Raw genomic sequence first — 17,648 nt, 5'->3', positions numbered from 1 at the left:
CTTTCCACCATACTCTGAAAGTGGAGATGTTTTGTAGCATGGCTTATTAGCACGAGGCACACATAGATCCATATTTCTATTTTTTCAAGCTAGCTGGTACTGAGATATAAACATTTAAAAAGACCAGACTTGAGAAGCTGCAGAAAATTTTCTTAATTTAAAGCCAAATAACTAAATATACAATGACTTTACATGGCTGCATAATGTCTAGACCAGCATGTTCCCCAAGTATTATCTGAGAACAAAACTTCCTTGAAAGGCTCTGTTTAAAAAACAACAACAACAAAGGTTTGCAAGGTCAGGTGAGCCTAGAAAATGCTGCTCAACAGAGTTCCTCTCAGGGAGCCATGGTACCCATTGGCATACTGAAGGTTCGGACAAGTCCTGCAATACAGAACCCTCTAATCATCATGATTTCACCCAGAGTTCCCTAAAGGTGTCTGACCATAGCATGTGTTTGTCTTCCTGTATAAACATTCTGAGCAACTCATGATCCATGTAACACTTGAGGAAAGGCATATGTGGGTAATTTGTAGAATTGAGCAACACAGCTCAAAGATCAAAATTCACATGGGGTATCTTTATTAAAAAACAAAATGAAACAAATCCTTTGCCATCAAGTTGATTCCGACTCATGTGACCCCATGCGCTACAAAGCAGAACTGTTCTGTAGGGTTTTTGTGGCTGTAATCTTTACGGAAGCTGTTTGCTAGGCCTTCCTTCTGTGGAGCCACTGGATAAGTTCAAACCACCAACCTTTAGGTTAGCAGCTGATTGCAAATGGCTTGTACCATACAGGGTCCTATGGTATTACCCCTTTAAAATAGCCAACTGATCTTTTGTTTCAAAGAAACCAGTATGACAGATCTTACCTAAAAACGAAGTCAGATTTATCTATTTCAGCTCCACAGAGAGACTTATTCAGAATTCCTCCATTTCCAACCACTGCACACTGATTATAAGGGTACTCCAAAAAAGGTTGGGACTATCAGGAGAAAGTAAAAAATGGTCATTAAATATTTTTACTTTTAGAACCATAAACATCATCATCTTAATTCTGGTAGCTTAACTTTAACACGTGCTAAGGTCAAGAAAAGGAGCCCTGGTGGCACAACGGTTAAAGCGCTCAGCTGCTAACCAAAGGTTGGCGGTTGGATCTTACCAGCCGCTCTGTGGCAGAAAGATGTGGCAGATTGCTTCTGTAAAGATTACAGCCTTGGGAACCCTATGGGGGCAGTTCTACTCTGTCCTATAGGGTCACTGTGAGTCAGAATCGACCTGATGGCAACGGGTTTGGTTTTGGTAAGGTCAAGAAAAAGTAGGAGCGGCGGCAGCATAGCCTTCTGATGAACTTAGTATGACTAATAAAAGAATTATCATACAAAACTAAGTTCCATTTCTCTTGAGAGGAATATACATCATGTAATATAAAATATAATGTGCAGGCAGTCCCTGGGTTATGAACATCCGACTTACATACAACCGGCAGTTACTATTATATTAAAAATTCAAGGTACATACAATGATTCGTAATAACAAATGGGTGCTACTTTGCGACGCAGATCAAAACATTATTATTATTACTGTATTATTATGTTAAAGATGTTTCAACGTGTCTGGAAGTGTTTCTTTAATGTTTTTATGCATAGAAAGGTTCACTACATACTATATACTAAGACAAATACTTGACTAACTGACGTTAGATACGAGCTGTACCTAACTGTTCCAACTTACATACAAATTCGACTTAAAGACAGACTTAGGAATGGAACTCATTCGTAATCTGGATATTGCCTGTATAAAATATAAATAATATAAAATCTAATATATATTTACATAAAATATAATACATTTTACATCATATAATGAAGTAAATAAAATGAGAACAGTAAGACCCCAGATTGAGCCTTTCAAACAAACAGGAAAGTTTTCAGAAAAAAAAAAAGAAAGATAAAGTAAAGCAATTAGAAAGTAGCATTGAATCCTCTATTCTTAGGCATAAAATTAATAGTTAATTTAGCAACAGTTTTCTGTGCTTCTTAAATAGTCAGACCTTCAGGCTCAGTAATGCTATTAAATTTATTCCTGCCACCTTCTCAAATGACCTGCCAGGGTGCTTCAAGGAGGCCTAACAACTCTGTGCTGACATCTTTCAAATTAATTTCCAAGGTCTAAATCTTCTTTATTTCATCCTAGGACCCAACTTGCCTAATCCAAAAGGCTTTCCACTTTCACAAAATCCTCCCCAACCTGAAACATACTTATCAACTAAATAGTGACTTTTCCTTTGTTGGTCACTTTCCCTGAAGTAATATGGCTGTGTCCTGCAACAAGGGTGCCAGCTCATACTCCACAGTAATAATGTCACAATTCACCTAGTCTGTAAGTCCTCAAAGACAGAGAGAGTGCGTATTACTTTTAATTTCCCTTTCTCTTTCACTCCAGACCTGGCATAGCACAATGTATACAATGACTTTTCAATAAGTACTTGTTGGTCCAATGGCCTACCCAGCTTCAATCCTGCGTAGGCTGGAGACTGCTTGTACCAGCTTGCAAGAGATAGTTGATAAACATTTAGGAATTTTGTTAACTGGCTTTTGAACCATTGGTAACCTGAAATCCCACCACCTGCCTGTCAGTTTGTTGTACTGCGGTTGTTTGTGTGTTGTAATGATGCTGTAAGCTATGCCACTGGTATTTCAGAAACCACAAAGGTCACCCATGGTGGACAGGTTTCAGCGGAGCTTCCAGACCAAGAAAGACTAGGAAGAAAGACCTGGTGATCTACTGCCAAAAATTAGCCAGTGAAAACCTTATGGATCACAACAGAACACTGGCTGACTCGGTTGCTTTTGACAGATCATCAGAAGGGATCAATTGCTAGAGAAGGACATCATGTTTGGTAAAGTAGAGGGCCAGCAAGGGTGAGGGAGACTCTGGGTGAGATGGATTGGCACAATAGCTACAAGATGGAGTCAAACATCCTGGTGATTATGAGGAAGAGCAGGACCCGGCAATGTTTCATTCTGTTGTACGTAAGGTCACCATGAGCCAGTTTCGACTTGACAGCAACTATCTATCTGTCTAACCTGAAATTGGCCATGGCAGGAGTATTTATCCACTGAACTGGCAAATGCTACAAATCAGGACATCCCCTTCCCAAAGCCAGTTTACCAACACCACTAGCAACAGCCCAGGACTGATGTAGTTCTGAGCAACTTTACCAGGTCACAGCCTAGAGGGCCAACCGACCTGAACCTCTGCTCCTGAGGCTGCATCCGGGAGATGCCAAACAGGCAAAGAGAAATCTGGTTCAGTACTCAGCTACTAACTCAAAGATTGGAGGTTTGAACCCATTAGCTACTTCGAAGGAGAAGGATGTGACAGTCTGCTTCTGTAAAGATTACCAAAGCCAAGCCCACTGCCATTGAGTCGACTCCGACTCACAGCGACCCTACAGGACAGAGTGGAACTGTCCCATAGGGTTTCCAAGGCTGCAAATCTTTACTGAAGTGGACTTCCACATCTTTTTCCTGCGGAGTGGCTGGTGGGTTTGAACCACCACTCTTTCAGTTAGCAGCTGAGCGCTTTAACCACTACACCACCAGGGCTCCAGCCATAAAGATTACAGCCTTGGAAATCCTACAGGGCAGTGTCTACTCTGTCCCATAGGGTCGCTATGAATCGAAATTGACTCGATGGCAATGGGTTTTGGTTTATAGTGCTTATTATGTAAGACCCAGGGTTCCAAGTGCATAACTTTAACACATTTAATCCACACAACAACCTTATGAGCATTCTGCAGATGACAATACGGAGACACGAGTTTAAGTAACAGTTAGAAAGTGGCAGAGCTGAGATTCAAACCCAGGCAGTCTGCTCTGGAGTTGTTGTTACTTGCTATCAAGTCAATTCTGACTCACAGTGACCCCATGTGTGCAGAGTAGAACTGCTCCACAGGGTTTTCAAGGCTGTGACCTTTCAGAGGCAGATTACCAGGACTGTCTCCTGAGGCACTCTTAGGTAGGTTCGAACCACCAACCTTTTGGCTAGTAGCTGAAGTGCTTAACCATTTGCACCACCTAGGAACTTCTCCAGAGTACATGCTCTTAACATTACACAGCTTCTCACTACTCATAGAATAAAGTGTTGACTTAATTATTGCCTTATTTCTCTTTATATCTGAATACCTAGCATAGTGCCTAGCTCTTCAATGAATAGTTCCCAGATACCTCAAGCTATTGTATGTCACTGAACTTCTAGATAAAGGCATCTTCAGATAGTATTTACTAAATGACACCAAAATAAATTCTGAATTTTATAGATAGGGTAGAATGCAAAAACACTCCTTATGGTATAATAGAAGATATTACTGAGGGAAACATATCTCAAATTAAGCGCTCAAAATAATGAATACTTTTCTCTGGTTTCTTGGTCAACCAGGGGAAGACATCCATATGCTTTGGGATGTCATATTCAGTAAGAGTTTCAGTAAATCTTAAACCTCAACCTTCCTTTAAATAAACCTTCTTAGAAAATTTACACAACTCACCTGCCTGCTCATGCTCACTCTGGTTGGAAACCATCTTTGTTGTTTTTCTCTTCAAGTAACTTGGCGAAGTTTCTGGAGGAAGTTACCTCATAACACCTCTTATGGATTTAATTGTGTGCCCCCAAAATGTGTGTCAACTTGGCGAGGCTATGATTCCCAGTATTGTGTGGTTGTCCTTCATTTTGTGATCTGATGTAATTATCCTATGTGTTGTAACCTCTATGATGCTAATTAGGCAGGATTAGAGGCAGCTAAATTAATGAGGCAGGACATAAACTACAGGATTAGGTTGTATCTCGAGTAAATCTCTTTTGAGATATAAAGGAGAGAAGCGAGCAGAGAGGAGAGGGAACATGTTACCACCAAGAAAGAAGAGCCAGGAGCACAGCGCATTCTTGGACTGCACTGAGAGGCTCCTAGACCACGGGGAAGACTGATGACAAGGACTTTTCCCCAGAGTCAATAGAGAGAGAAGCTTTCCCCTAGAGCTGCAGCCCTGAATTCAAACTTCTAGCCTCCTAAACTGTGAGAGAATAAATTTCTGTTTGTTAAAGCCATCCACGTATGGTATTTCTGTTACAGCAGTACTAGATAACTAAGACACCACTTAATCAAAAGCATTGATCGTGATCTAGTCGGGGATGTTTTCCCATGTATTTTTCTAGTTTCTTTTAAGCCTATTATGTAGGCTTTTTATTTGTGTGTATTTTTATTTTTTGTACAAAATGGAATTAAATACTAATTTTTGTTGTTCCAACTAATCTCCTAATGATGAATATTTAAGGTTCAAACCTTTTGATATTACTACTAAGGCAAGGAAGAATCACTGGCTAAAACTAACCTAACGGGAATGGAAAATCATTAAGATGCCCTAAAAATTCCAAAATTTAGACCTAAAAGCCCGCAAAACAAAGCTTTGATGCTCCCAAATTACCAGGACTTGAAAAGTCAATGGCTGGGATTAAATTATTCCTTTCAAACACTTCATTTGATCGCCTTCCTTGTTGACTGACTTTTATTGACTTGATCAAATTATTTTTAATCAAATCATGAAAGATGCATGAGAAAATATGTTAAGCAATTGGATGGTCTTCATGAAAAGAACTTCCCCCAAATATTATATTAAGGGATTAAAGGATTATATTAAGGGACACCTTTCTCCTCAGTTTCAAATGATATTATACTGTATCATGCACGCATTTGTTTATTCAACCACTATGTATTGAATACATATGCAAATATGTACCCAGGAATATTCTAGAAACTTGGGATATACCAGTCAACACACCAAACAAAAATCCCTGTCTTAAGTAAATTCCATTTATTCACCGCAAATTCTTACATATTACTTTCCAAAGATGAGTCACATAAACCTTATAGTTCTTGTGAAGGAATTGATTTAGTAACCAAAATACACAACTGGCAGAATCTTATTTCAGGTGAAAAACTGTCATCTTCACAAGTCCAGCAATTACTATGTAGAAAGCCCAAGTGCCTCATCTCATGCAAGGATGAGTCAGGAGGACTTGAGGACTGAGAGCGCGTTTTATTTAAGTTATAAATGCCATTCCCTGCAGAGCCCCACTGCATTCCAAATTACTTTTTCAAAATGGCCCACAATACACATCTTATACAACATAATAGAATGTGGCGTTTTAATTAATTAATTACTCCATTATAAATTATAACTCATAGTGAGAGAAAAGTTACCAGGAATGGTGACACAAATCACCCACACCAAATCTTTACTCACTATTGGAAGCATATTAAAGATGGTCTCTCCAATCGGGATTCCTTTTTTACTTTCCACCTCATAAGTTACGTTAGTTCCAACTGGAGTGTTATTTTGAGAAACGACAAAGTTTTGAACAGCATCACAACAGGAGGCAAGCTCTGCCCTGCAAAGGATAAGAATAAACACAACCCAAGGAATAAGATTAAGAAATTAAAAATAGAGAAGACAACGGATTATGCAAAAGAGGAATTTGCCCCATTGACTTTCAGAAGGAAGATAAATCATTCACAAAGGTGACATTTTTATCTCATTCAATTCTAACTAGCTCTTAATGGTAGAATGATGACTTAGCAGAATAAAATGGCAAAGAATGTTAAATATACTCAGGTAAAGATCCTTTGATGTAAAAGTACTCATAAATAATAGTTTTCAATAAAAGAACTTGCTTCTAGTGATACTGCCTTAACATTAAAGAAATATACTATAATTATTTTATATTACTAAATACAGAAAGTAAATTAAGAATAGTATTATAGTCACCAAAGCAATACACAATCATCAATGAGAAAAGTCCAGTAGAAAGGAGAATCATTTAGTACAGTGAGTTTTTAAATGAAGCAAATTTAAAGTTGTCGTTCCTTATAGACAGTCTAGAAAAATGTAATTTAGTGTCAAACTATATTTCAAAACTATTACTGTGGAGCGAAACATAATTAGAATGTAGACCCAGGAAGGTCCTTCCAGAGATCATCTGAGTTAGCTCTCAACCTCTGGCAAGTGAATGCAGAACCACTTAGGAATTATTTTATTTATGTAATTCTGTAGGACTGTAGATTCCAGAGTCTCTCTTGACAATTATTCCAGGGTTTAATCAACCTTGAAGTCAAGAGATTCTTCCATTTGCACAACTGAAATGTTTCTCAACTTAAATCCATTTTCCTGTTAGATTTTCTTAGAATCTCCTTGTAAAAACACTTCATGTAATTGAGAATGGTAATCAAGCAACACTTTAACCTTTTCATCTTGAATAGTTTAGAGAATTTCCTCTTCTCTTCTCTCAGATTTTTCTCAGAGGACCAGTTTTGCATTATTTTAGTCATCTTTGTTCCTCTTTAAATTTTTACTTATTGCTCCATTTTACTTAAAAAGATGTATCAAACTTGGATCCAATCATAGTAAAAGGGGCAGTGAATATTTAGCAAATAGAGCAAGGTCTTGCTGACTGTGGTCAGCGCTAATATCTTAGATTGACAGCTGATCTTTCCACATTCCACACGTTAGTTTTGGGTCCTGAAGGTTATATTTTTGTACATGTTCCTGCCCAATTCTATCCTTTTGAAAACTATAATGCTCCAATTTGTTATGGTCATTTTGAATTATATTCTACTCTTTTGGAATTTTAAGAATTCTCAGGATATGAAAAGTCAGTATTGTGAAATTATATGTACCTCAAAGTCAAGATTTGCAACAATCTTTGTTATGTCTTATTTCATCAAAATAGTACATTTTTCTTAATTGAATTCCATCACCTGCTTATCACTTCTTTCTGTATTTCAGAACCTAAAATTTCTAAAATATAGTTCATGGGGATTAACAAAAGCAAAAATGAAAAATGGCGTGCAGTCAAAAACATGATGTCAAGTAGTTTTTAATTATAAATTTAATTTGATAGCAATTCATGTGACATTATTGTAAATTCAGAAATCTTTATGAGTTTAAATGTTTCTTTTTTCCAGCATTTTGAGAAAAGGCAACATAATAAATTCTCATTTACCTTTGACAAGTAACTTAATTTTTTAAGGATATTCAATACTTAAAAGAATATTGCATCATTAAAAACACTAACCAGGGCACTCTGTACTTTTTTACATTAGAAGATTTTCTGAAATTATATTTTTTATTGTTTTATTATAAAAATTTTCAAACAGAAAAGTTGAAAGAGTTGTACAATGAGCACTTGAATAACCACCAGCTAGATTCTACAAATTTTTACTATGTTTGCAATATTGATTATACATTTATTGTATACTATATTTATTGTACATGTCTGTCAGTTTGTCATACTGTGGTGGCTTGCATGTTGCTGTGATACTGGAAGCTTTGCTACTGGTATTTCACATACCAGCAGTGTCACCCGTGGTGGAGAGGTTTCAGTGGAGCTTCCCGACTAAGATAGACTAGGAAGAAGGATCTGGCAGTCAACTTCTGAAAAAGCTGGACAGTGAAAACCTTATGACTAGCAGTGGAATGCTGTCTGATATAATGCCAGAAGATGAGCCCCTCAGGTTGGAAGGCACTCAAAATGCAACTAGGGAAGTGCTGTCGCCTCAAAGTAGAGTTGACCTTAATGACATGGATGGAGTCAAGCTTCTGGGACCTTCATTTGCTGATGTGGCATGACTCAAAATGAGAAGAAACAGCTGCAAACATCCATTAATAATCAGAACATGGAATGTACGAAGTATGAATCTAGGAAAATTGGAAGTCATCAAAAATGAAATAGAACGCATAAACATTGATATCCTAGATATCAGTGAGCTGAAATGGACTGGTATTGGCCATTCTGAATCAGACAATCATATGGTCTACTATGCTGGGAATGACAAATTGAAGAGGAATGACGTTGCATTCATCATCAAAAAGAACATTTCAAGATTTATCCTGAAGTACAACACTGTCAGTGATAGGATAATATCCATATACCTAAAAGGAAGATCAGTTAATACAACTATTATTCAAATTTAGACACCAACCACTAAGGCCAAAGATGAAGAAACTGAAGATTTTTACCAATTTCTGCATTCTGAAATTGATCAAACATGCAATCAAGATGCACTGATAATTACTGACAATTGAAATGGAAAAGTTGGAAACGAAGAAGGATCGTTGGTTTGAAAACATCGTTGGTGATAGATATTTTGCAAGACCAAGGACTTCTTCATTGCAAATACCTTTTTCCAACAACATAAACGGCAACTATACACGTGGACCTTGCCACATGGAATACACAGGAATCAAATCGACTACATCTGTGGAAAGAGACGATGGAAAAGCTCAATATCATCAGTCAGAACAAGGCCAGGGGCTGACTGCGGAACAGACCACCAATTGCTCATATGCAAGTTCAAGTTGAAACCGAAGAAAATTAGAACAAGTCCATGAGAGTCAAAGTACTACCTTGAGTATATCCCACCTGAATTTAGAGACCATCTCAAGAATAGATTTGATGCATTGAACACTAATGACCGAAGACCAGATGAGTTGTGGAATGACATCAAGGACATCATACATGAAGAAAGCAAAAGGTTATTAAAAAGACAAGAAAGAAAGAAAAGACCAAAACGGATGTCAGAAAAGACTCTGAACTTACTCTTGAATGTAGAGTAGCTAAAGCGAAAGGAAGAAATGATGAAGTAAAAGAGCTAAACAGAAGATTTCAAAGGGTGGGTTGAGAAGATAGTAAAGTATTATAATGAAATATGCAAAGACCTAGAGATAGAAAACCAAAAAGGAAGAACACGCTTGGCACTTCTCAAGCTGGAAGAACTGAAGAAAAAATTGAAACCTAGAGTTGCAATACTGAAGGATTCTATGGGAAAAATATTAAATGATGAGGAAGCATCAAAAGAAGATGAAAGGAAAACAGAGTCACTGTACCAAAAAGAATTGGCCAATATTCAGCCATTTCAGGAGGTAGCATATGATCAAGAACCGATGGTACTGAAAGAAGAATTCCAAGCTGCACTGAAAGCACTGGAGAAAAACAAGGCTCCAGGAATTGATGGAATACCAGTTGAGACGTTTCAACAACCAAATGCAGTGATGGAGGTACTCATTCATCTATGCTAAGAAATTTAGGAGACAGCTACCTGGCCAACTGACTGGAAGAGATACATATTTGTGCTCATTCCAAAGAAAGGTGATCCAACAGAATTTGGAAATTTTCAAACAATATTATTCATATCACATGCAAGTAAAATTTTGCTGAAGATCATTCAAAAGCGGTTGGAGCAATACATCAACAGGGAACTGCTAGAAATTCAAACCAGATTCAAAAGAAGACGTGGAACGAGGGATATCATTGCTGATGTCAGCTGGATCATGGCTGAAAACAGAGACTATCAGGAAGATGTTAACCTGTGTTTTATTGACTATGCAAAGGCATTCGACTGTGTAGGTCATAAAAAATTATGGATAACGTTGTGAAGAATGGGAATTCCAGAACACTTAATTATGCTCATAAGGAACCTGTACTTAGACCAAAAGGCAGTCATTCGAACAGAACAAGGGGATACTTCATGGTTTAAAGTCAAGAAAGGCAAACGTGTGCTTCAGGGTTGTAACCTTTCACCATACTTATTCAATCTGTATGCTGAGCAAATAGTCTGAGAAGCTAGACTATATGAAGAAGAACATGACATCAGGATTGGAGGAAGACTCATTAACAATCTGTGTTATGCAGATGACAAAACCTTGCTTGCTGAAAGAGAAGAGGACTTGAAGCACTTACTGATGAAGATCAAACACTACAGCCTTCAGTATGGATTACACCTCAATATAAAGAAAACAAAAATCCTTACAACTGGACCAATAAGCAACATCATGATAAACAGAGAGAATACTGAAGTTGTAAAAGATTTCATTTTACTTGGATCCACAGTCAACATCCATGGAAGAAGAAGTCAGGAAGTCAGACGATGTTTTGCACTGGGCAAATCTGCTGCAAAGGATCTCTATAAAGTATTAAAAAGCAAAGATGTCACTTTAAGGACTAACATGCACCCGACCCAAGCCATGGTGTTTTCAATCACCACACATGCATGTGAAAGCTGGACAATGAATAAGGAAGATCAAAGAAGAATTTATGCCTTTGAATTATGGTGTTGATGAAGAATATCGAATATACCATGGCCTGCCAGAAGAATGAACAAATCTGTCTTGGAAGAAGTACAACCAGAATACTCCTTAGAAGCAAGGATGGTGAGACTTTGTCTCACATACTTTGGACATGTTATCCAGAGGGACCAGTTCTTGAAGGACATCTAGCTTGGTAAGTAGAGCGTAGGCAAAAAAAGAGGAAGACCCTCAATGAGAGGGACTGACACAGCAGCTGCAACAATGGGCTCAAACATAATTACAATTGTGAAGATGCTGCAGGACCGGGCATTGTTTCGTTCTGTTGTACGTAAGGTCACTATGAGTCGGAACCGACTCAAGGGCACCTGACAACAACAGCATATTTATTGTGTCTCCATTCATCAATTCATTTTGTTCTTTCTGTTGTTTCAATTCAAAGTAAACTGCAGATATCAGTACAAGTAACCCCTAAAAACTTCAGCATGTAAATCCTTGTTCTGTTTACATTTTTTGATAAACAGGACACTGTTGGTATTAACTAGAAAACATGTTGTTACCGTGATACTTAAATTGTCTGTAATGTGCTGTTTCACATTTTGCAATAGTAAAGGTTCCCAACCCAATCAGCATACAGCAAACCTACACTTGCAAAGTACTGTACAGTCTCCAGAGCATTTTCACACACACCACTTCATCTGACTAGCACAATCAGCGATGGTGGTAGAAGATATTATTCCTATTTTAGAGACGAGAAAATTGAGGATGAGAGAGGTTAAGGGACATGACTAAGGCACCAACTAAAAAATTCAGTTGCTGTCGAGTGGATTCAGACTCAGGCTGACCCCATGTGTGCAAAGTAGAACTGCGCTCCATAGAGTTTTCAAGGCTGTGACCTTTCAGAAGCAGATTGCCAGGCCTTTCTTCTGATGTGCCTCTAGGTGGGTTCAAATCGCCAACCTTTTGGTTAGTAGACCAAGACACAAAGTTTCTAAATGACTCAATTCCATGTCATTTGACGTTCCATTCTCTGCAGTTTGTTTACACTACAGTATGCTGTAATGGAGTTAATTCCCTCATTTAAGTCTGAGATGTTTTCTTTTGCCACCATCACAACACAGTTTTTTGCAAAGTAATGCTGGCAGCAGCTTGCTGAAAACTTGCCCAGACCCAACTCAAAGGCTGCCATACAATTTAATCATAGGTGATTCAAACCATATATGAGACATTCAAGGCTCTGGCTTTACATGAAGGATGGACAGGCTCCCCTGTGGGACCAGGGTTATCAGATGGTCCAGTCAATGTGCCCAGCACTAAAATTAGAAGCAACCCCTAGCTTGACAACAATCTAAGCCCTGCTGTTTCACGCCTTTAGCAATCTGCTCCACACAACTGAGGCTCAGAAAAAGAATACACTCTCCTCTCCATCCCCAAGATGTCTCTGGGGTGGTGCAAATGGTTAAGGCACTTGGCTGCTAACCGAAAGGTTGGAGGTTCAAGTTCATCCAGTGGCACCTTGGAAGAAAAGCCTGGCAATCTACTTCTAAAAAATCCATCATTGTGAACCCTAAGGAGCACAGTTTTACTTTGACACACATGGGGTCACCAAGAGTTGGAGGTGACTCGACGGGAACTGACTTTCCCCATCCCCAGGAAAGAACTGGGACCCTCTGTGGTGTACTGAAGTTTCAGAATTCTGAAGAGTTAATGTTTTTTCAAAAGTGCTTTAACTTTCAAGGAGTAGGTTGCTCTTGGCAGAATCTGGCTTAATACTTTTAGCTTTGATCTATAAAGGTGAAATCTGAAAATGTGGAAAATCAACTTCGCATCACAGATGGCTTAATAAATATACTTCTGAGAAAGAGAAATTTTAGTTAATATTGTGGAAGTTCCTTTTTCCTTTGCACTGTAGGGGCTGAGTATTTCCTTTGTTTTTTGTTTTTTGTTTTTTTTTAATTCAAAACTCAAGTCAGAATTCTTCTTCAGTTTTAAATGGAATCCTTCCTGGATTTCCATGAAATGTTAATGACTTCTGAAGGCTTTCAGTGCACAGGCTACTTACTACTGGACACCCTGAATACTAACGATCTGAATGCCTGAGCCCACTGCTCACAGGCATCTCAGAAATTCTGTTTATTAAACTCTCCAAGACTCCCTGATGAGATGTGGGTCAGGTAGGGAGAGGTAGAGGCTGTGGACCCTTTCTAAGTGTTAGTAAAGAGCTACCTTTCCAGGATCCATTCTTTAAGATTATAATGAGGGTACTAGGAAAAGGAGTTTTAAAATGCAAGCACCTGCAGAAATCCAAGAAACACATTTACTATCCTAACCATTTCTAAAACAGTCAAATTTCTTCTCCTTCACAAAAACCACAATATTTCTAAGCCAACCAATAAACGACCTGCCTCTCTCCTGTTCATGACCCTTTCTTTTTCGTCTTTCCTATGTTTCCACCTGTGAGCCCTGGTGGCACAATGATTAAGCTCTCACCTGCTAACTGAAAGGTTGGCAGTTCTAACCCATCCAGCAGCTCTGATCTTTCTTCTGTAAACATTACTTCCTAGAAAACCCTATGGAGCAGTTCTACTCTGTCACATGGGGTCACTATGAGTTGAAATCAACTCGACAGCACCCAACAACAACGTTCCCACCCTACATGGTATAATTCATTTATTGACCAATCACAATAACACTCAGTTCTCAATATGTGCTAAATATTTTACACATATTATCTCATTTAAGTCCCACAATAACCCTATAAAACAGGTACAATTAACACTCTCATTCTACAGATGAGGGCAACTCGGTCTCAAAAAACTTAAGTAGTTTGTCCAAGTTCACATATTAATTAATTAATTCATATTTATTTAGCAACTATTTATCCATTCATATTTATTTAGCATTGAGCACTGTGAGAGGTGCTGTCTACCCAGTAGTGAATAAAACAAGCATTATCTCTGAAGTTTTAGTGTTTATGTCTAGTGGGGGAAGAAAACAAAAAGGTTTATGAAGATGAATTGAAAGATAGTAAGTAGCAAAGCCTGGATTCAAACCCAGTATTCCTTACTCTAAAGCCCAGGCTCTCAGTCCATGCCGTACAAAGTGCCATGGTGTGCAATGCTCCCTACAAGGGATTTGGGGGAGATTAAGAAAAGTAAAATGTTCTAGTCTGAACACCTATAACTTACTACCTGATAGATTTTTCTAGCATCCTTAAGTTGATAATCAGAAGTGCCTCTTTAAAAACATAAAACTTAAGAGAGTGCTATGGGCACAAAGGGCCTTTGCAGTATCCTTCATGTCACACATCATGTGGAAGCCCCCCTGGCAGCCTCCATGCACAGCCATGCCCCAGTGACTGTGCTAAACTTTGTGTGAGCCTGTGTGTTTGTGTGTGGGCATGTGTGCGTAGCAAGCAGAAATTGAAGGGACTTATTTATCATCCTAACCATTCCTAAAACTGTTAAATTTATTTTCCTTCACCAAAACCACAACATACCTAGACCTTGTGAGTGGCCACTTAAGAAGTGAACAGATTTACAGATTTACAGATTTTAAGTGGACTAAGTATAAATCAGCATTGTGTACTGGCTACTAAAATTGTAAGACATAATCAAATCTGAAACTGCATAATTAAAGTAATAGTGGCTAGAAGCCATACACTTATGACATTTCTGTAACAGCAGCACTAGATAACTAAGACAGTGAGGATCCTCTAGTGTTAGAGAATTCAAGGTCCTTTTTAACGCTTATCAGCCTGGATTGGCTGATTTGTATCAATTAGTCCATATGTTAGTTGGCCTGAGGAAGCCAAACTGTGGTTAGAATATACTAAGTGGAAAGATCCCCAAGATGATTTAGCTCTGAATACAGCCAAAATGGTTGAAACTCTTCTCACAGAAGCCCGAACTAAGGGCAATTATTTACACGACGCAATCCTTAAGGACCTCCCCCCAAAATAGATGGAACAAAAGTCCATTCTTGTGTACAAGGTAGAGATTAAAGTGTTTATGATTATCAATCCCAATTATTCAAGAAGTTTTCACAACATTCTAGGTTGAATCCTTCAGATGAAGCGACTAAGGAGGCTTTTAATGCAGTATTTATTTCTGGCCTCAAACTTGAAATTTCAGCCTTAGTTAAGAGACATCGTTTAGATTGGAGGAATGCTTCTACTGAGGAACTAACTACACTAGCTCATGAGCTTGCCCAAACTTTAGAAACAAAGCAGACTGCTCAAATTAACAAATTAATGACTCTGCAATTACAACAGCTGCAAGGACCTACCCCCAAAATGAGTTTTAAACCCTCCAATGGACCCAAAACTGTTCTCTTAAAGTATTGTAAAAAACCTGGCCATTGGAAAAATTAATGCCTTAAGTTAAAGAATAAACAGAAGGTTTCCACCCCAACCGCTCCTCCATTCTCTGTTTCAGAGTGAAGGGACCCTGGGGACAGAATGGGGACTTTTCCTGTGATATCTATAAATCTTCGAGAAACAACTATGTTTATTAATGGAGAACCTTGTACATTTTTAATTGATTCAGGAGTTATGCTGTCTGCAATTTATCCCATGTGGTTACAAAAGCCCCTGTGCAGGAGTAGAAAGACCTCAATTATAGTGGGAATTACAAATAAGGAACAAACACTATTTCATTCCCAATCTGTGCCAATATCTTTAGGCCCAATAGTGGATTTACATCCTTTTTTTAATGAGTCCTAATAGCACTGTTAATTTAATAGGAAGAGATATTTGATCTAAATGGAATTGCCATTTATAATTTAATGAAAAGGGGGAAATATTATTAATCTTACCTGATAATCAGAATTTAGGGATAGATAACATTAAAAAATGAAGAGGCCCTTTGTCAGATACAAGCCCTTACTCTGTGTCCCTTTTGAATTCTGTGTGTTCAGGCTCTCTCCCTCTGAAGTTATTTCTCAGGTCCCTGAAACCTTGTGAGCTATGAATTCTACAGACATTGGTAGCATCCTGTCTGCTGAACCTATCAAGATTTAAGTGGACACCTCTAAGCCCTTGCCCAAGATTCCTCAGTAATAGTGAGGAATATAGCTATTCCTCACTTAAAGGAGAAGCCAAGGAAAAATTCCTATAATACAGGATTTTCTTTCTAAAGGCTTAATCATCCCCTGCATTAGTCCTTGTAACACTCCTATCCTTCCAGTTATAAAACCTCATGGCAGAGGTTGGTGGTTTTTTCAGGACTTATGTTCAATAAACCACGTTGTTATTACTAGGTACCCTGTTGTCCCTAATCCACATCTGTTACTTTCCAATGTTCCCCTTGACACAGTATGTTTCGCTGTTATAGACCTTTGTAGCACATTTTTCACCATTCCTGTAGAAACTGAAAGTTAATATCTGTTTGGTTTTACTTGGAAAAATCAACAATTTACCTAGAATGTCATGCCCAGGATTTTGCAGAAGCTCCCGGTTGTTTTTATCAAATTTTGCATGTGGATCTGCAACCTTTGCAATTTCCAAATGAACCTGCTTTGTTACAATATATAGATGATTTGCTAGTGTGTTCCACCTCGTGGCAGGCTTGCCTGAAGAACAGCATAGCCTTGTTAAAACACTTGACTGATGGTGGACATAAAGTTTCTAAAGAAAAATTATAATTAGCGTAACCTTCCGTCAAACATTTAGGTCACTTAATTTCTGTAGACGGCATTTCTATTGACCCCAAGGGGAAAGAAGCTATTGAAGCTCTTCCTCTGCCTAAAAGAAAGAAAAAATTAAGACATTTTCTAGGACTTTGAAGTTATTGTCAAGCCTGGATTCCTAATTTTTCCTTCACGGCTCAGCCTTTATATAAATATTTGAAAACCTCTGAGCCTTGTCCATTTTATCTTACCCTTGAAGATCAAGGGACAATAACTAAATGGAGCTTTAACACACCCGCTTTAGGATTCCCTACCATTAGGACTTTGCACTTTTTGTGCATGAAGTTTCTGGTAATGCATTAGATGTTCTTACACAGAGACACAGGGGGACTAAATAGGCCTGTAAGTTATTATAGCCTGCAGCTGAATTCTGTGGCTAAACCATATCCACCTTGTCTTAGAACAGTACCTGCTACAGCAAAATTAGTTGAACCCACTGCTGATATAGTTTTAGGAAACCTCCTAAATGTATATGTACTGCATGCTGTGTCTGTGTTATTAATTTCCACTTTAACTCAACATTTATCTGCCAGCAGACTCACTTCTTATGAAGTGCTTCTTCTGGTAGTCTCTAACATTAGATTACATATGGTAGCTACTTTAAACCAGGCTACCTCTTGTCCCTACAGTTGATAAAGATGACTGTCCTTCCCATCATTGTTTAGACTTAACCGAGCAGCTTCTGACTCCTTGTAATAATTAAAAGGAAAGTCCTCTGACAAAGCCTGATATGATATTATTTGTAGATGGCTCTTATTTGAAACCAATTCCTAGCTCTCATTATCAGGCTGGTTACATTGTTACAACCTCCACCAAAGT

General features: G+C 38.2%; 1 protein-coding gene across 1 annotated transcript in view; it reads right to left on the bottom strand.

Annotated features, from left to right (window-relative positions):
- The window catches only part of ST8SIA6 (ST8 alpha-N-acetyl-neuraminide alpha-2,8-sialyltransferase 6), a 221,542-nt gene that overhangs the window by 4,378 nt on the left and 199,516 nt on the right, over window positions 1-17,648 (bottom strand). The window contains exons 5-6 of the mRNA XM_004380560.2: window positions 6,306-6,450; window positions 873-985 (exon numbers count right to left, since the gene is read on the bottom strand). Coding sequence (XP_004380617.1) covers window positions 873-985; window positions 6,306-6,450 — 258 coding nt within the window. The remainder of the gene's footprint in view (window positions 1-872; window positions 986-6,305; window positions 6,451-17,648) is intronic.

Source organism: Trichechus manatus, unplaced genomic scaffold, assembly GCF_000243295.1.
Source record: "Trichechus manatus latirostris isolate Lorelei unplaced genomic scaffold, TriManLat1.0 scaffold00075, whole genome shotgun sequence".
Classification (NCBI taxonomy): domain Eukaryota; kingdom Metazoa; phylum Chordata; class Mammalia; order Sirenia; family Trichechidae; genus Trichechus; species Trichechus manatus.
Note: the sequence above shows the minus strand (reverse complement) of the source record. Positions and strands in the feature narration are given on the sequence as shown.